At 53.2% G+C, this 18,400-nt stretch overlaps 9 protein-coding genes across 9 annotated transcripts; 2 read left to right on the top strand and 7 right to left on the bottom strand.

Annotated features, from left to right (window-relative positions):
- Positions 1-1,082: 1,082 nt before the first annotated feature.
- On the bottom strand, positions 1,083-2,869 carry BROUX77_006150 (uncharacterized protein; the record flags this gene model as incomplete). Its single annotated transcript, XM_073751103.1, has 2 exons — positions 1,083-2,203; positions 2,308-2,869. The coding sequence occupies 2 exons, from the start codon at positions 2,867-2,869 to the stop codon at positions 1,083-1,085; spliced, it is 1,683 nt and encodes a 560-aa protein (XP_073603219.1).
- A 394-nt stretch (positions 2,870-3,263) lies between these two features.
- Positions 3,264-4,460, top strand: BROUX77_006149 (uncharacterized protein; the record flags this gene model as incomplete). The annotated part of the gene is made up of 1 exon (XM_073751102.1): positions 3,264-4,460. One exon carries the CDS (start codon positions 3,264-3,266, stop codon positions 4,458-4,460), a length of 1,197 nt encoding a protein of 398 aa, XP_073603218.1.
- A 311-nt stretch (positions 4,461-4,771) lies between these two features.
- BROUX77_006148 (uncharacterized protein) lies at positions 4,772-5,356 on the bottom strand (the record flags this gene model as incomplete). The annotated part of the gene is made up of 1 exon (XM_073751101.1): positions 4,772-5,356. One exon carries the CDS (start codon positions 5,354-5,356, stop codon positions 4,772-4,774), a length of 585 nt encoding a protein of 194 aa, XP_073603217.1.
- A 1,956-nt stretch (positions 5,357-7,312) lies between these two features.
- BROUX77_006147 (uncharacterized protein) lies at positions 7,313-9,784 on the bottom strand (the record flags this gene model as incomplete). The annotated part of the gene is made up of 1 exon (XM_073751100.1): positions 7,313-9,784. The coding sequence occupies one exon, from the start codon at positions 9,782-9,784 to the stop codon at positions 7,313-7,315; it is 2,472 nt and encodes an 823-aa protein (XP_073603216.1).
- Positions 9,785-10,884: 1,100 nt separating this feature from the next.
- BROUX77_006146 (uncharacterized protein) lies at positions 10,885-11,751 on the bottom strand (the record flags this gene model as incomplete). The annotated part of the gene is made up of 1 exon (XM_073751099.1): positions 10,885-11,751. The coding sequence occupies one exon, from the start codon at positions 11,749-11,751 to the stop codon at positions 10,885-10,887; it is 867 nt and encodes a 288-aa protein (XP_073603215.1).
- Positions 11,752-12,524: 773 nt separating this feature from the next.
- Positions 12,525-13,388, bottom strand: BROUX77_006145 (uncharacterized protein; the record flags this gene model as incomplete). The annotated part of the gene is made up of 3 exons (XM_073751097.1): positions 12,525-12,678; positions 12,732-13,201; positions 13,287-13,388. The coding sequence occupies 3 exons, from the start codon at positions 13,386-13,388 to the stop codon at positions 12,525-12,527; spliced, it is 726 nt and encodes a 241-aa protein (XP_073603214.1).
- Positions 13,389-13,917: 529 nt separating this feature from the next.
- Positions 13,918-15,157, bottom strand: BROUX77_006144 (uncharacterized protein; the record flags this gene model as incomplete). Its single annotated transcript, XM_073751096.1, has 3 exons — positions 13,918-14,493; positions 14,573-15,046; positions 15,134-15,157. The coding sequence occupies 3 exons, from the start codon at positions 15,155-15,157 to the stop codon at positions 13,918-13,920; spliced, it is 1,074 nt and encodes a 357-aa protein (XP_073603213.1).
- Positions 15,158-15,743: 586 nt separating this feature from the next.
- Positions 15,744-16,170, top strand: BROUX77_006143 (uncharacterized protein; the record flags this gene model as incomplete). The annotated part of the gene is made up of 2 exons (XM_073751095.1): positions 15,744-15,761; positions 15,823-16,170. The coding sequence occupies 2 exons, from the start codon at positions 15,744-15,746 to the stop codon at positions 16,168-16,170; spliced, it is 366 nt and encodes a 121-aa protein (XP_073603212.1).
- Positions 16,171-16,394: 224 nt separating this feature from the next.
- BROUX77_006142 (uncharacterized protein) lies at positions 16,395-17,582 on the bottom strand (the record flags this gene model as incomplete). The annotated part of the gene is made up of 5 exons (XM_073751094.1): positions 16,395-16,896; positions 16,961-17,108; positions 17,178-17,309; positions 17,377-17,397; positions 17,459-17,582. The coding sequence occupies 5 exons, from the start codon at positions 17,580-17,582 to the stop codon at positions 16,395-16,397; spliced, it is 927 nt and encodes a 308-aa protein (XP_073603211.1).
- Between the last annotated feature and the right edge of the window lie 818 nt (positions 17,583-18,400).

The following is an 18,400-nucleotide window of genomic DNA, read 5'->3' as shown; positions in this document are numbered from 1 at the left end:
TTGTTTCTGGAGTCCAGGCGGCGGTGACGTCGTGCCAGGGGAAGCCGGTATGGAGGGACCCTATCAATAGCCAATGGGCGGACTGGGGAGAGGAAGCCCTGGAGTAACAAAGAAACAATACGCGTGACAGGCAATAATCGCAGCAAGAAGGAAAGATAGTCCTCGTGAGAGTGTGGACGATAAGAGAAGGACTGCTCAATCACGCTGGACCGCTGGCGGCTGCACAGAAACAGGCAACGGGCGGCCAACTTTGATAGCAGAGACACAAGATGCAGTCAGCCAGCCAAGTCAACAGCAGACAGACCAATAAGAGGCCAGAAACGCGGCAGGGGGGAGGTCGGTGGCAGGGGTAGCGGGACTATTGGCGAGGAGGAAGACCATTCGACCCTGTGGGCTGCGGAGGGTGTTGCATGTGACCGCCCGAAGTGACAGCTGGCGGGCAGCTGGCAGATGTCCGGGCCAGAACGGCGGACCACGGACCACCAGACATGTGTACAACGCCCTGAAGAGCCAGAGATGCAGCCTGGCCATGCAGCCAGCGAGGGCTGTGCTGTGCTGTGCTAGAGCTGCAAATCTCAAATCCGCGGATACAAGCGGGATAGATGCACGCCAGCCCGAAGAGAAGAGGGAGTCTGAGCCACCAAGAGAAGCTTTGGTCAAGGCGGGCGAAGCCTCAGAGGGAGAGCCCTCTATTGTTCAGGTTATGTGCTTCCATACAAGTACCTATACAACAGCCCATAGCTGTACCTATATGGAATGAGCCTATGCTTTATAAAAAACACTAGAAGAGAAATGAAGACTAAAGCTGGAGGCGAGATAACCAAGAGCGGTCTGACTTGAATTGGTGTAGATATGACAAGGAGGTTTCTGTATAGTTGCAAAGAAAGAAGTCGTGGTTTTTACCCAAGCAGTGTCACATCTCCCACTTCTGGCACGCTGTGGATGCTTCCCTGCTGCCAGTATCACCACATTTCGTGGTGGTGAGCCTACTCCACCAGATCTGCATGTACACAACGCCACATTCTGGCGTGTCAAAGCGTCTTAGTCCGAGTACGGCTTACACTAACAGGCAGAGACTTATGCTACGCCTCGTCCTCGCTCTCCTTCTTGGTCTCTTCATCAGCTTCCTCCTCCTTCTTTTCTGAATCTCTGCTATCCTGCCACAAACACAGCTTGCCGCTTGCCGTTCCGCCGGCCACCCAATTCATAGTTGTGTGGAATTGAGCGACAGCCGGCACTGCTGAGATCCCATCGCCGTCGAGCTGTGCCAACTGGCTGCCATCAGCAGCAAACACGTCGACAAAGCGGTTCATGTTACCAATGACCATCTTCTGAATTCCATCACGCGGCGTGCGCTGCCACTGCGGCTTGAGAATGGTCACCCACCGCCCGGTCTGGTTGTTATGGCGAATGACATGCGTTGGCTCCAGCGCATCTGCATCCAGTGCCTTCCCGGGCGCCCATCCGCCGCACGCCTGCCCAAAGTCGTAGATCTTGATGGTATCATCATACGACGACGTAGCCACGTGACCGCCTGCACTCCACGCCGCGTGTGACACTGAAAGCCGCGAGGAATGCGAGCCGAGTAATGCCGGCACCTCGACATCGTCATCATCCTCGCTGCGCGTCATCTTGCGCAAGTCCCAGATCTTCATCGTCCGGTCCAGGGAAGCCGTGGCTAGGAGGTGAGGCTGCAACGGATGCACCGAGAAGCCGCCAATCTTTTGATCACTGAGCACCCATTCGTCAACTACACCGCGAGTGCGCGTGTCAACGCGACATACAGACCCAGACAGTGTGGAAAACAGAAGCACCGCAGGGCTGTCCGACACAATTTCCAGCGCCGAGATAGGCATGTCAATGTCAGTTGTGGCTGGGGAGTAGATCTCAACTGAAACCCCCTTTGCTAGGTCTAGCTTGCGAATGCTGCTATCGTAAGATGATGAAAAGACTGCATTGCTGTCAGAGGGAGAAAAGCAAAATGCCGAGATGGTGCGCGTGTGTGTCTTGAAGGCAAGAATATTCGGACTTTCGTAGACATCCTCGGCTTCCTCGTCATCATCGCCATTCTCGACTTTGACAGGTTCTTGTGAGGCGTCAAATACGCCGAGGGCACCCTCTTTATCGCCAGCAAATACCAGGGGCTTGTCTTCTGTCGGATGGAAGCCAAGGGCATATATACGTTGAGGCGTGATTTTGATATCTGCGCGGCATTGATGTTAGCACGAGGGTTTACGTCATACGGAGAGGTATGTATGTAGTATGTAATAATGTAGCACGAGATAACACCCGAAGAGTAACACCCACCTCCCGGAGCCCACGTATCATACAACTGCAGCTGCCCCAACTCCTTCCTCAGCTCCCGCAGTCCATCATCTGTTGTCTCCGCCACATCAGCCTCGGTAAAGGTACGCACGCCGGGTTGCGCGCCCCGCACCAAGTCCCGCAGTCCCACGGCGCTACTACCGCTCCATTTGCGCCCGTCAACCACCAGCGCATCCAGCTGCAGATCGCCGTTGACGCGCAGTCGCTTGGCGCGCGCTGCCTGCGCATCGGCCTCGGTCTGCGCTGCCAGCGCCGCCTGCGCTTCGCCGTCGTCCGCGCCGCGACCTGCAAGTCGTGAGCTCTGTCGCGTAACGCGCTTCGGCGCCGGGGCTACATCGGGGGGTGCATCGGATGTGGTTTCGGCCCGCGTGCGTTTGCGCAAGGTGCTAGAGCGCGTGGCGGTGGCAACCGGCTTGGGTTTAGACTTGGCAGGCGCAATCTTCTGGGCAGTAATGGATATGTCCTTGAGCATGGCGGTGTTGGCGGCCATGTTTTCAAGGCGCCGGCGCTCAAAGGCGCTTATGGGCGCATCTTTGGGTGGCATTGTAGCGTATTCTAAACAAGAGCGTGAACAAAGGTGCTGGTGGAGCCTATAATTCCTAGAAAGGTCGTGTAAACAATGGACGATAAAGCGTGTCAGCAAAGAAAGCTGATGAAGTTGAGGTTGGCTAGTACGCGTTGGTATATTTAAACTAACTGGGGGAAGCGACCGCGTTAAGTGTGGCGTCTCAGCAACTAACATGGGCGCGTGTAAAGTGGATGTGGCGTATACTCGTGGCACTCGCGTCTATCGCGCCTATCTACCCCATCTACGATAAGATAGCCGCCGCTATTTTTTTTCCCTACCCACCTAGGCCAGGCCGACCTCACCGGCGTAGACTGTCAATGTCGTCGCTACTCTCGAACCAACGACTTCTATTCTCCTTTATCTTACCATCATGTCTAGACTTCTCAGGCTGTCACTTCGAGCCACACAGGTGTACCGACTCGCATCGCAGCCGGCTACGCTAGTCCCGGCCAGACCGTTCACCGGCTCGGCCAGCCGCCAGAATGACCCCACCGAGGAGCTCGCCAAGCACAATGCCCAGGGCCTGTCCCCGAGTGACAATCACACGGGTTCTAGCGCCGAGGCTCCTGTTGCCAGCAACGAAAGCAACAGCGACGCCGAACCTGTCTCCACCCTAGCAGACATGTTGCCCGAGCCCGAACGCACCATATCCACCATTACACCAACGGAGAAGCGCGTGTTCGGCGAAATATTCGACTCTCTGGCCGCGGCCAAGCAGGTCAAAGTATCGTCACTGTTTGAAAAATCACCGCGGCGCCGTCGCCGTAACCCATGGAGCCGCGAAGAAATCCTTCAGATGTACCCTCCGTCGCTGCGCCGCGCCGTCGAGGGCAGCTTCCTCGAGGAACACCGCACACGCGAAGATGAGGTACAGGAGATTGAGCTCACGCCTGCTGAGAAGCAGCGCCTGGCCGACTTGGACGCCCAACGAGTGACTGAGGTCCAGCGCATCAAGGGCCTGCTAGACGCCTGTACCACCGACCAGGCTGTCTGGGCAGTGCTTGAGGACCAAGTGTTTCCTCAAGTGCAAACTCTTGGCCTCTCGCCTGGCCAGTCGGCAAACGCGCCTCCCAGTACATCTCCCGATAGCAATACCACTGCGTCTCTCGAAGTCCATGGTCCCATATTCTCGCAACATATCCTGACGGCCGCACAGCGCCTCGCCTACGACTTTGCCCAACCATCGGCCCTAGCCCTAGCAATTCTTCCGCGGCTCAAACAACTCGGCCTCGCTGCCTATGTGCTCGGAGCTTCAACGCCGTTGTACGATGAATTACTGCGCGTTTCGTGGGTCTTGCACGGCAGCATCCCCGAAATCATTGAGCTGGTGCAGCGCATGCGCGATGATGGTCTGGCCTACAGTGTAGCCACCCTACGAGCCGTTGATGAGATTGCTGTGCAGATGACAGAAGTCAAGGACGCAACAAACAATTTTGCCGAGCCCGTGTTGGGCCTGCCCATGTTTGATGTCCAGGCCCGCAAGGCACTCATGCGCCAGTATACACTCATTGAAGCGGCTGTGAATACGGCCCATGATGAGGCCGAACACGAGACAGTGCGCATATGATGGTGTTGCCGCGGTTGGCCTGAGAAGAGTGTACGATAGCATGTGGTGTGTGTAAAACTACTAATAATAGAGATTGTTCCTTGAAGCAGGTATCATTGCCCCAGATATCATCAACCCTATCCCGAGTTCATAGTCAACAAATCAGTGTTGTACTAGTGCTAGTATTACATTCATGGTACAATCAAATCGATGCAGAGATGGAATAAATCAGAATGCTTGACAAACCCACGCCGAGCCTGACGCTATCACCCACAAGCCATCCGTTACTCTCCAGTAATCAATCACCTATACCCCGTCTCCGCCAGTTTCACTCACTCCCGCCTTTCGACCTTGCTCTTTTCGAGCACTAGATTCTTCAGCCACTTGTTCTCGCGTTCTAGTTCCTGGGCCTTTCCCTGCAACTGTGTCAGCTTCTCGGCCGACTCAATCGTGTTCTGCACCAGCTGTTTCTCCTGCATTTTCTTCTTCACGCGGAAGCGTGCGCTCGCAGAGTTATTGCGCAGGCGCTTCTCTTCGGCCGTCAGCCGATCGCCGGTGACCGGGTCTAGGTTATTGTCGTTGCCTCTACTGCTGCTGCCGGTGCCGGCAGCCATATTGGGGCTGGGCGAATAGCTTCGGGCGGGCGTGTGTCGGGCGGAGTAGTCATGTATTGGCGGGAGAGCCTGGCCGTGTGTATGTGTATGCGTATGCGTATGTGTTTGTGGATGTGGGTATGCGTGTGTCTGTGTTTGTGCTTCCAGCGGCACCAGCGCCGGTACTCCGCCAGTACTAGTACTACTGCTACTGCTAGCAGCAGCCCCAGACTCTGAAGGTCCCAGTGACGAGTAGAGGTCGGCGCCAGCAAGGGCCGGGTCGTATTGTGATGTTTGGGTGGTGGAGGCGTAAGGGTCCCACATGGCGATAACGACGACAAAAGCAGGTCGGCGGACTCAAGAACACGTTGAATATTTCTTGTGTGGGATGTTGAATTAGAGCGGCAGAGGCTGCGCTCACGAGAGCCGTGAGTATGAGCGCGTTTGCGGTGCAGTCCTAGCGGACGAGGCAGAGATCGATAGCTGCGAGTAGTGGCGAGGCCTAGGGCTGGTAAAGCCCTTTATTATACCTTTGCAACCACTAGCACAGACAAGCAATCATGCTACTCTACCACCACTTTTTTTAATTGTCTAATTTATGTATGGATATGCTGCTGTTGTGATTGTGTGTCCTGGCTGTCGGGCCCGGCAAGGAGGAGCCGAGTTTTGAGTTTAGGAAAACAGGCAAACTATTCGATAGTTAATACATCTGTAGGCACGACAAGTCAAAGGAAGTGAAAGGTGCTGTCGAAGCAAGACATAAAATATGTAAAAAAAAAGTGCATATTACTACATGCAAGTGTATTTATTTCCCCTTCCTTCCCCCCCCCCCCTTCCAAAGCACACCATCCGCAAGAACTATTACGATTCATATCGGCACAGTTCGCCTGCCGTTTCGAGCGTCGCTTTAGCCTGTCTTATTCCACATCTCCAGTGCTACCACCGCTGTCTCCCCGTGGGCCCGTTTGCTTAGTTTTTGCTTAATAATCGATTGTTATGCTCCACAGTAGAAAATGATGTGATCTGCCTCTGCCAACTTGATCCAATTCCAAAGCCCAAGCCAGAGATGTAGATGTGTCTCTCTGCCCCCCACCTCACCATGCACGATGCCCATGATCGTGACAACACATCAACGTAAATCGTAAATGAAAACAACAATAGCCACCACCTCCCAAGTGTGCCCCACCGCTCTCTCCCATTCCGCCCTTTGGGGGCTCAATCTCGTCATCTATGCCAACTTGTTGATGTTTTGCGTGCTGAATCTCACCATCATAGCCTACGCTTAGCCAATCTCTTTCTTGCTCTCTCTAATTCCTTTCCGCTGTAGCTGGTTCATCTCACCTGCTGAAGTACAAGCAGGTTATCCGCGCCCTGGTTGGATAAGCACGTCATGGACGCCAGATTTGACTCTCTTTTTATATGCAAAGATACCTAGTTACTGATACTCGTAACTAGAATGCCCTGCCGCACACTTAGGCCTTGAAGCATGCTTCGCTCTTCCCCTCTTCCCCTACAATGACGCGATTTGATCCTTCCGGCTTAGCTACACCATCCTACCCTCTTTCGGAACCCCACCAATCCCAACCCGGATTCCTGCTTAGCGCCCACGTTCCTTTCCTGTACGTCCGTTCATCTCCCCTTCTTGTTCCACGACTCTTCGTGTCATGAAGGCGTGGAGAATTGCGCAGAAGAGTGTGGCGCAAGCACAGAAACATGTATACGCAACGTCGCACAAAACATGTTTCCGCTCTAAGACATGGAAGTGGGATTAAACAATATAAACTTGTGGCCCGAGCTTTATCACCTGTCCGGCCTGGCTGACTCTCTCCTTCTTGCTCATTTGTCCTCGCTTTGATGCTACGAGTCAGTCGGTCTCTCTGTCTTCCTTCGCAGCCTTGCCAGGTTATCCTTTCACGAAACCCGGCCGTAAAGCAACTGATTTGCATGTCGTGGAAAGTGGAGTCCATGTGACACCGCCTATTCGGGTAGTTACCAATGTCTTTTCTTATCCATATCTCTCAAAGTCCATTTGTAGCAATTGGATCATTGTTCAAATAGCAGAAACCAAGCTTCCGCCTTGGAGTTGCCCTATTCTCATGCTTTCGCCATTTATCAGTGTTTGTTTGTTGGGTTATCTTATAGTTTGCTGTAGTGATATTATCATGGTTATCAAAGTACAAGCCGCCTGCCGCCCTCGCACAACCATCCAGTAGCCTGGCCTTTTATGCTGAGCCAAGATGATTAATTACCCACTGCCCTTTTTGCAACCTCAACTCCCCCCTACAGAAACTCGTCTGCGAGTCCGGCTTCAAGCTCCGCAGCCAGAGCGGCATCCAAGTCGTCCTCCAAGTCTTGTGTCGTAATACTTGCCGCTGGATCGACTGATACTGATCTTCCGCTCAGCGGGCTATCCCCCTCGCTCCCTCCTACTGCACCCTCTCCACCAGGCACATTAGACGACGTCACGTTGCGCAGGGCGCTGCTCTTGCGTGGCGCGCCAAGTCGCAGTCGCTTGAACATTGGATGTTCGACAGCCGGCGTTGATGCCGTATGCGCAGCTGATGGAGTAGACCGGGGTTGTGAGGCGCTGTTTTCGGGGGCGTCGTCATGAGCCTTGCGTTTCAGTGACGGGGACAGCGGTTCTGTAGGTAATGACGTGCCATTGATGGAATTCTGATCGCCATTTTTCCGAGATGTGCCGTCTTGGTCATTTGTATGTTCTTCCGCGCCACCAGCATCATCTTCTTCGTCGTCGTCGGAATTGAGAAAGTCTTCCAGCTCGTCATCAGCAGCGCCCCAATCAAAGCCTTTGAGGTCATTCAGGGCCTGCTTCTCCTCCTGCTCAGTCGCCGATGGCACATCGTTGTCATCGCTTTCACCTTCACTACTAATGCCCGACACATCATTCTCATCATCGCCTTCGCCCGTCCCGACACCGGTCATACGAGTATCGCCCTCGGTTCCGCCGCCACTGACATTCGGATCAGTCTGAGCCACACGGTCGGCTGGGTTGATGCTAATGAGATACGGGTACTCGTCTATGTGTTCCCAGCGACTGAAACAGGCCGTCAGCCAATCGGGACTGACTATTTGAATGCGTGGGATGCGGCAAGCTTGTCGCAATTTTTGAGTGCGCGTCCGCGTTGGATTGATAACAAGGTGGGTGACTTTATCAGATATCTTGGTGTGCACAGTAGCTCCGAAGCTCTGCAGTTGCATCCCGAGCTCAGTCTGATGCACATTAACGTTCATATGTACCAGACCCGAAAGCACGACAGAAGTACCACACAAGACTTGGCTTTTCTCAGTCTTAAGGAGTTGGCCGACATCGGGAACAGCGTCTAGGTTGGTCTTATCACTATACGTCTTATTCCTGCGTAGTTGTTCGTCGTAGGCTTTGTAGAATTTCTCGTGTACGGCAGTAAGATGGCGCTCAATGTAAACAAGCTCCTCGTCATCATCCCGTAGGACATGTTGCCGGGATTCTTCGTTGCTATTTGTCCCAATAGAGTTGACATCGGGATTAGGCGCCGTGACAGTAGCAGCATCGGGGGTTGACGACTGGGAATTTGTATCGACTTTTTCCAGGTCTTCTTGCATATGCGCAAGTGGCCGGTCCTGGATTTGCTTCGTAAGTTCTTTTTCTTGTTCTGACGTAGCTGCAGACGTTGTGGCGGCTGTCGAAGGGGTTGTTGGTGAAGAAGAAACGGCAGTTTCAGCAGTGGCACTTCCATTGGTACCGGGTAAGATGTCGGTTCGCGCGGGAAGGAAGCTCGAGTTGATGTCGCCAATTCCCTTAAAAAAATCAAATGGTACAACGCGAATGAGGTTTTCACGGTCGTTGGGCCACACATCAGATCTGTCGTCGATGATGACTACCATGTCGGTATTGTGCGGAAACAAACGCTGCAACTCCTTTTGCACACTGCCGGCTTCGTCGCGACTGATGACACGATTACTAAACAGCTTCTTACCAGGATCTACAACCCCGGCTACAGATACTGCGTATGGCCGCGTGCCCATGGTGTAAACATGCATCTCAAAGAGCTTGGACATGCGCTCCAGAAACCCATCAAGCCCTGGGCGTTTCTTGATGTAATACCAGCATCCCGAAAGGTTTTTCGAGCTAGCCGTATCATCGAGCTGGAAACAACCAATATCGCGCAGACTTGCGTGATTTGGGTTTGATGGGTCGTTGTACCACTCACCGACGGTTGGGTCGATGCAGGCGTGGATGATGGTCTGGTCCAGATCAACAACCAGAACAAGCTTGCGCTGTTGGAGAAGACGCTCTTGCATGCGCTTCTCCTCCTGCTGGGCCAAATCAACGCTGACCTTGAGCGAATTCTGGTCGTGGATCATGGAGATGGTGGCACGCTCAGTATCAGCGCGTTCTTGTGAAAAGTCCATTTCAGTGAGATCGCGGCCACATATAGCGCATAGGCCACCAAACTGTACCTCGTGGCCGCACTGTTCCTCAATCTCAAAGGCCGGCTGGTCGCGGTTGATCACAGCACCTTCGCGAATGCGCCAATGCTTCAGCCGGCCATCGACAGGGCTCTCCCATTCGGCATAGGCCGTGTGTTCTGTTATGACAGCATCACGCACAATGTCGCCAGACTCTTTGGTAGTAATGTATGTGTACTGGAAGAGAACCTGGCGCTTATGAATCTCATCGCCGGCACGTTTAAGCAGCTTGCGGACGGTAATAGGGTAGCGCAAGCGGTGGCCAAGAGGGACTGTTTTCGTCATGGTTGGCAGTCGATTGGTAATCTGTGACTTATGTGCTGATGCGTGGATATGTGGATGTAAAAAAAGTTGCCGATGCTTCGGCACGGCCTTGGCCGCTAAAATCGTGTGTCAAGCCGGTGCTGTGACAGATCCAGAAGAATCTGTATGGATCTAAGGTCGACAAGAAAGTCAAGTCAGTACACATCCAAGAGAGGGGGCATTCTGCCTAGCATCCCCGCCGCTGCAGCCTAGGCAGCTGTAGCTAGTGTACCAGCTATAGCTACACTTGCCGCGCCCAGGCCGCGCCACTCGGCGATGACTCAGTTTGCACGCGACCGGCGGCCGTGTCTCCCACCGGGAGCCCATCGGGCGCGCGCAGCCGGGGGGGCGTGGTGGCAGCGCAATGCGCGCGAGGCCATCGCATTGGTCAGTATGAACTTACGTGGCGCCGAAAACAATATGGGCTAGCGCGACTCCAGCTAACCCCAGCGAATACAATCTGCAGCGAAGCTTTGCTGGTCGCGACAGGATGAGAGAATCCCAACAAAGTTCGTGGAGAAGAGGTCTGGTTGCGTAGTGTATGGATACTTTTGGTCTTCTGAAGCGTTCGAACGGCGTGTGTGGAATGAATTGTAAACAACGAAAGAAAAACAGGATGGAGGACTGAACAGGAAATAGTCAAGAAGGACATTGGTTTTGAAACTGATTTTGAGTAGAATGCTGGGCGTGTGAATCCCCAAAGGAATGACGCAAAAGACGGTAAGACTTGAAGGCAACAAAACGTCGTGAGATGCTTGGACGACATGGAGCGATTATGCATCACGTGAGGTCAAAATCATGGTATATCAGGATCTATAAATCCGAGCTTCCAAAATGAGTCAAGTGTAAACTCAAAGTGGTCACTAGGGTTATATACAGGGTTCATTTCATCGTCAACTTTCAACTGAGTCGAGATCATTCCATTGCCAAGTAAAACATTAGAGGTATCTTAATCCAAGTCCATGTCAGAACAAACAAAAACGCCGTACGCCGCCGTTCATGTGGCCTTTTGACAGCTCCGAATCTGAGCCTTCATCACCATAATCGCATCAATCTCCATGCCTGCCCATATAAATCCAAGCCTACCACATGGCCGTTGCGCTGACCCCCGTGTCATCGCCGCTGTAGTCCAGGAACCGCACAATAATGTAACTGGCACCGGCCGCTGCTATGCCAATTGCTAGAGTCTGCAGCGCGCCCTCGATTCCAGCACGGACCGACTTGATCGTCATGATGTTCTTGACGTAGCCAAACACCAGCAGAACCACAACTGTAATTGCCACTGACAGCCAGAGAGCGTCCTGTGCCTTGGTCATGAAGAAATAGGGCAGCATGGGGATGAGGCCGCCGACGAAATAGCTGAATCCCATCGTCAGACCGGATAGCCACGCGCGGCTGGCATCGGGTCGGGACATCTTCAGCTCATAGTCCATCATAAAGCGCACCCACGCGTGGTGGTCACGGCATAGCGCGTCGACCATGGGGGCGGCTGCCTCGCGGCCGACGCCGTAGCTGCCAAGGATTTCAAAGATCTCTTCGCGCTCCTCGCCCGGCTTATGCTGCACCTCCCAGTACTCACGGCGCTCCTCGGAAACGTAGTGGTCGCGTTCGGTGCTGGCCGCCAAGTATGCGCCGAGGCCCATTGAAATCATGCCGCTGAAGAGCTCGGCCAGACCGCCCATGATGACTAGCTTAGTGCTGCCCAGAGACGATAAACCAGCAGTGAGTGAAAAGGGGACCGTCAGGCCGTCGCTGAAGCCGATGATGATGTCACGTAGGACATCGCTCTGAGAGGAAGATGAGGATCCCGAGTTGAGAGTACTGGTTTCTGAAGGCGCGATGAGTGAGGACGAAGTGCGAGTGAGCATGGGGGGAGCAGGATAGGAACCGCTCTCAATGTCCCCATGAGGTGATGCCGAGCCCAAAAGGGGAGTTTGTTCGGAAGACATTGTAGTTGTCTAGTAGACTGAGGCGCGTGTGGTTGGAGTGAAGGTATGAGGGTGTAAGTGTAAGTTTACGTGTATGTGTAAGTGTGAATGTGAATGTGAGTGTGAGTGTGGGTGTGAGTGTGAATATAGCCAAGTGTAAAGTTGGTAAATATAAGAACGCAAAGGTTTTGAGTGGGATGTGAAAGTTTGTGCAGCTATTCTTTCAAGGAAAAGACCTCCTAACACCATTGGCAACTTCATTGACGGCTTCTGACACCGTCGTCCTCTTTATATCATCTTTCCTGCTCTCCCATCTGCAATTACACTCGCCCAAAGCAATACCCATGTCTTTCTCTATTTTCTACCCTACAAATGACTAAGTCGCACCGAATTCCATCTAAAACATAACTTGTCGTTAATATAAAACTGGGTCAGATAAAAATTCTGGCCAATTATAGCACGTATATTACCAAACGTCGGCAATGCCGCAGGGGCCGTGTAAGTTGCACCAACGCTGACTTTTTTCTTTTGTTTGTTTTGATAGCTACGAAATTTGTAATGCATAAATTACACTGCGCAGAGTTTTTTTTCCCTTTCCTTTTGCTGAAACTTTCCTGCCCAGCTCATAGTGGACAAGTACATAAAAGACCAGCTGCTATAGCCTAGGAGTTCTTTCTATGCCCTTCCATGCTCACTGCCGTTGCCAAGGCCCTCGTACAGAAGTATTAGTATTTGGAATTCCCTGGTTGGCTCACGGGGCTTTGTGTCCCTGTATATTGCCGTCCATCCTCCTCTTATTCCTGTCCAGTCTGCGTTGCTGGATCGGTAAGCTTGACGTAGCGGACGCCAAAGAGCCGCTCCTTGCAGATGCTTCCGTCGGCGTTCTTGGTTATAGTCCAGACACTCTGTGCACCATCGCCCTCACCATCGCTCAGAGGAATGAAAAGCCTACATGGCTTGTCGTTAGCATGGTCCGTTTAGTCTTGCCCACTCTTGCTTACCGGCCTGGTGCGCGGAGCTGGTCAATCAGTTCGGCGTGCAGTGTCTCTGCGCATGCACCAACGTGAATCGCATCCCAAAGTTCCTGTCGGCCGTCTGCATCAACCTCGCGCCAGCCTCTGCGGCCATCACCATATACAAAAGCCACTCTACCGCTCTCCACCATGTCTCTACCCTCTGCGCTCTTGCACATGTTGGATTCACCTATCGCGCGCAAGACTTCCAGATGCTCGACACCAGTCACTCGGCCCGCTCTACCTGCAAGGAGCGCCAGCGCATGAGTAAGGTAGCCGGAGCCTGAGCCAATGTCTAACACGCGTGGGGCGGGTCGTGTGTCTGTCGGCGTTGCAAAGGGCAAGAGGTGTAGGAGCGCAATGGCATGCATATGTGGCGCGGAAATGGTGGCGCCATGCGAGAGCGTCTGTGGGGAGTCGTTGTAGGGTGCTCGAGGAGCATAGTTGGCGCGGTCAATCTTCCAAGGGGAAGTATTAGTGCAGTGCCATTACAGAGGACGCCCTGCGTGCATGAACTACAAAAAGGAAGAATGTAGGTGTTACCTGTAGAAGAACATTGGCGACTTCATCATTGGTGATCAAGCCATTTCGCCGCATGTTTTCAATAAGCTCTCTGTTGGAGTGACCTGAACTGCGCCACGCCATAGTCAAGTCTTTGAGTTGGTGTTGGCGGTATGAAGCTGTATGGAACAGGCGGGTCGGGGACAGTAAAGCTAAGTTGTGGACTTTAGGAGCCGGTAAGCAGGAGCAGGTTCCCAGCAAGCTCCAAAGTTGCATCGCCCAGATAATGTCAAGATGAATAGCACCCGTGTAGATAGTACTATGGTGCAGATACGTTGAAGTTGTAATAAAAAAGGGTGTATAACTGCATCAAAGCTAACACGGCAGCACGAAGGGCAGATTGGAGCTTGGAGTTGGTCCTTGTATATCGAGCTCCGTCATAGACCCACTTTATGGAGCGGCGACAAAGAAGCGGGGCTAACGACGTCAGCGACTAGACTAGGGTTAGAGGGACATCATGGTGCAAACAGATAGATGGTCAACTAGTTGGTAGAACCTGTACCAGCATTAGACGCTGGCGCCATGGAACAAAGGAAATATTAAATGCTGAAGAAATATGATATAAGAGGAGTAACTCTCAAAACACAACACAAAAAAGGACATCACAAGGGCCTCAAACAACACGATCCGGTGTCTCGCCGGTCGCTACCACTGGAACAGACAACCCGCGATCTGGGCTCTGTAATACTAGACTTTCATGGCGGCGCGCTTGTAGGAACTCAACTACACTGCGCACCAGCATGAACCAACCACCAACCATAAGAATGTAGGCAAACCACTCTGTGCCCGTGAGATCCCCCCAGCCACTACTGCTACTGCTAATGTCATTGGGGTTGAAATCGTGGGCGTTCGGGTCCGGCGGTGTGGGGAATTCCGAGTTACCGCTGTTGCCGTCCTCGGGAGTGGGTGGGATGGCAGCAGCCTTCATGGAGAAGCCGTACTGAATGAGCGTGACACCGAGGCCGGCGCGGGAGCCATTTTTGGCAGCATGGGTCGAGTGGAGGAGATAGGTCAACAGGAAACCAACAATTTGGAACGACCATGAGACCATGGCATTCCAGAGAAAGCCAAAAATGTTACCGACAGGCATGCCGTCAATGTATACTTCATTATCCCCACCATATCCAGGAGCGATGATGGTGGTTTCCCAGTAAGGTGGGGCCTGGTCAGCAGCTGCTTGTTCGTAGGTCTGAAGCTCGGGGTTAGCATGGGTTCCAGAATGTGTTGTTTCCAATATCCATCATGTTCATGGACAGAACTGTGCTCACCGGTGGTAACTCCTCCTTCTCCTCCCCCGTATCGGGCTTTGCTGATAGATTCGAGAACACGCCATCTGACGCCATGCCACCGCCGTACACTCGTCCGCTGGGCTGGGCCGAGGTAGCTGTTGTGGTGGCATGTGTAGCGGTTGTGGTAGTAGAAGGTAGGCGTGTTTCTGGTATAGAAGTCTGAGACAGTCCGGTAGTAGGCGAGTCATTGTCGTTGGGACCAGATATGGACGTGGTGGTCGGGGCGCGGCGCACTAGGCGCTGGCGATCGTCGGCCTCGTCCGCACTGTCACCATCGCTGTCGCTATCGCTGCCAAAGGCGTCGGCAAGATCGGGATCAACTGTGCGATTGCGCTCGGGCGAAGATGGTCGTGAGTGAAAGGAAGGTGGTGATGAGGAGGTTGTGGTGGAGCGGCGCGAGAGGCGCGTGCTACGGGTGGAGTTGCGCATGGATTCATCGTCATGAGCGAGAACCTGAGGAAAGGAGTACATCGCAGGTTAGTGACATCCGATCATAGCAGAGGAGAAGGCACGGCGAGAGAGGCTAGCAAATGGACTCACTGGCTGATATTGTTGGGGCGCCATGGCGGCAAAGGAATGAGTCGTTTTTGGAAGGTCAGGAACTGCGAAGCGCTGTAGACGAATAGGAGGCGGTAAGAAGATGGGCGTCTGTGTATGCCTGTGCGGCAGAGGTGAGGCTGTGGGTCAAAACAGCCCAAAGACGTATTGCAGGCAAAACGTTCTTGGGGCAGACTTCACGATGTTCGGTGTTCAAAGGCAAGGCTGCAGCCAGAGCATGTACCACACAACTCAAAACACATTCAGTCTCAAGAGTGTATCTTGGCCGGCTTGCCTGGGCCTGGAGGCAGATGACAAAGCAGGGCCTTGGAGGTAGAGTGGCAGGGGTAAAAAGCGACTAGAGCACCAAGGAGACGGGGCAAATTATTTGTCGCTCACATATTGAGAGCAGGGAAGGCGACTGGCGGCTTGGCGCCCATGGCCGAGAGAACGAGGCGAGGCTGGCTGCCTGTTTTAGTCACATGATGACGTGGTGGTTGTGCTTAGTCAGTTCTTAGTCACATTGTCATTTTTTCCGTCAAGGGCTGCCCTTCCGTGGATACAATAGACAAACTCCGGTGGTGTTGCCAGCCAATCATCAATCAATCACACAATGGCCGCAACCTCCAGTGTAAGCCTTTGCCAACTACATACAACCAGATCCTCGGACTCATGCTAACGATATTGCCCAGCGTGCTCTGCGCCATTACAGCCGCGCCCTTGGCCTCTGGCCCAAGGACGTGTTGCGACCTGAGTGCCAATTCCAAGACGTCATGAAGCGCAGCATTGATAAGCGGTTTGAAGCTGCCGTGTCTTCTGGTGTTATTGATGAGGCCACTGAAATGAAGCAGGTCAATGCTCTGTATTCATTACTGGAAGACCGGTATCGTGTGAGGTACCCGTTGGTTGGCCGGATACTAGAGCCGCGCAGCCAGCCCACATACTATGCGGACCTACTTCGTGAGATTGACGAGGTGCCAACACGAAGCTGGTTTACACGCTTTGTAACGCGCTGGGCTGGCGCATTTAGGCTGCAGTAGGAGGCTACATATAAGGCCGAAGGGGGCAGAACTAAAAAAGTTGTCGTGAAGCCTGGAGAGTTACAAAAGTAGCACGTTTTCACCCTGTACATCACCATCTGTATAATACAACATAGTCCACAACATTGATCAATCTTGCTAGCAAAAAAACAAAAACCCCTGTTTTGTCTATCAGAATCACCAGCGATATACTCGCGCTTTTGCTTTTGCTTTTGGCTTTTAGTTTACAAGTACTTCATCTCAGGGTCTACCTTGTTCATCAGATCCATCGCCTTCTCGTACATGGTAAACACAATACCGCCGCTCATAACCAACCGAGCCAATCGGGGTACCGCTCCGCTCCAGAATGTCAAGATGCCCTCTTGCTTGAAGATAATTGCAGCACAGCGGAACGAGTTGGAGTACATACTTCGCGCCTCGATACTTTGCATCCGCGTTTTGATTGTGTCCAGTGGTTGTGTGGCATAGACTGTAATCAGTCCTGCCAGTCCTCCCATTGCAAATGTGCCCACGGCGCCCAGCTTTTCGCCCGGTGCGGTGTACGACTCGGCCATTTGCTTCAGAGATGTGTAGGCCGTAAAACGCACTGCGCTGTTGGCTGCCTGGCGTGCTGTGGTAGGTGCAAAGCCAGCAAAGAAGCCAGCAACGCCGCGTTCGCGTGCGATTATGGGCACGGCACTGAGGAAGCCGCTCATGCGGGGTTTTGTGCGCTTGCGGTCATCGATTCTGGCAAATTACCAGGAATATTAGCGAATCCAAATGGCAACAAGAGAGAATTAGAGACACCTACAGTGTTGTCTTGATACTCTCAGTCGGTGTCACAGCCAGTAGAGACTCAGTCACACCGGCACCAAAGCCAGCAATCACGGTGCGCGGACCGCTCAATTTGCCGTTCTCGTCCGCCAGCAGGCTCTTGAACTGGTCAAAGGCGACAAATCCTAGTTCCAACGAGTTAGCCTGTATTCGGCAGCCCGCTTAGGCCGAACAAACATTGGTAAAGCACGTACGAATGCCGGCCTTGGCGCTGTTGCCGATAATCAATGTCGTACAGCCGGCGTACCACTGTTTGCCAAACGGCGGCCATGGCAGCTTCTGGCCGTCGGCGAGCCTGCGATTAAGCTGTGTGCGGGTCTTGGCGACTGTTTCCAGACATGGAGAAAGTCAGTTGTAGGTCGGAGGAGGCACGGAATCGAAAGGGTCACATACACTCGGCGGGATATGTGATGGCTAGAGACATGGCGACAGTTAGAGAGGCAAATATACAAGCGGCGGGGAATCAAAAGCGCACAAATTTCAACAGCGCCGGCTGTTGCGCCAGCCAGCACGGAACGCAGAGCACTGGGCTTCTTCTTCTGGTCGGCGGCCGGGCCTGAGCCCGAGGCAGTGGAAGTAGCCGAAGCGGCGGCAGACATTTTGGAGCAAAGAGGGCAAAATCAAAGAAGAAGCGATCGCACTCGCAGCAAGATCAGAATTCGTCGCCGGCGTCCCGACTCCTGGTGTTGGCTTCCTGGTTTTGGCGCTTCTGGCGTTGACGTTAGCAGCGAAGTTCAAGGTGGAGCCCAGCATGGTCGTTGGGCCCACCAAAGCCGAAAAACGGAGGCGGAGATCTGATAACGGGTATCGATAAGAAGTCTACCGTACTATCACGTGCAACTGACATCAGGCCCAGATTGACAATGTCCCAGGCGCAACTTGCGCTCGCTACTGGAACTGTGTCCCGTGCCGCGCCACATGCCACATACCACCGTACTGCGCCTATTTTGCCAGCTTATTTCGTCTCTCCCTTCTTGTACTCTGGAACCTGTAACCTGTAACTTGTTTAATAATGCAGGTACGCGAGCTTGGGTGAAATTTCAGACGCAAGAAAAGACGACGGCAGCCACGCACAAATTGTATGTGACTAGGCACATGTTTAAATAAATAAAATTAAGCTTCTTTACGCCGGCTTGTCACGGCCATGTCCCGCTCGCTTTCTTGCTTGTCCATGCTTGCCGCCCCCTCGCTCGCCCATGCCCAATCCTCCCACATGCACTCACTCGTGCTGTTCTGTGATGCTTGTACACGGGTACCGTCCGTCCAAGAATGCAAAGGCCGCTGGTTGCCCTGGCACTCGCTTGACGCTCCGAAAATACCTACATAGCAGCGTCTCCAAAACATCGCCTGGTAACAAGCCACTGAATTGGCTTCGTGAGCGCGCTGTGACCGTGACCGCGACGTGCCTGTTCGCTGT

The sequence above is a fragment of the Berkeleyomyces rouxiae genome (assembly GCF_048999995.1).
Source record: "Berkeleyomyces rouxiae strain 22BRR77 chromosome Unknown BrBRR77_ptg000008l, whole genome shotgun sequence".
NCBI classification, from domain to species: Eukaryota; Fungi; Ascomycota; class Sordariomycetes; order Microascales; family Ceratocystidaceae; genus Berkeleyomyces; species Berkeleyomyces rouxiae.
The sequence above is the reverse complement of the archived record's forward strand: the minus strand, read 5'-3'. Positions and strand labels throughout refer to the sequence as shown.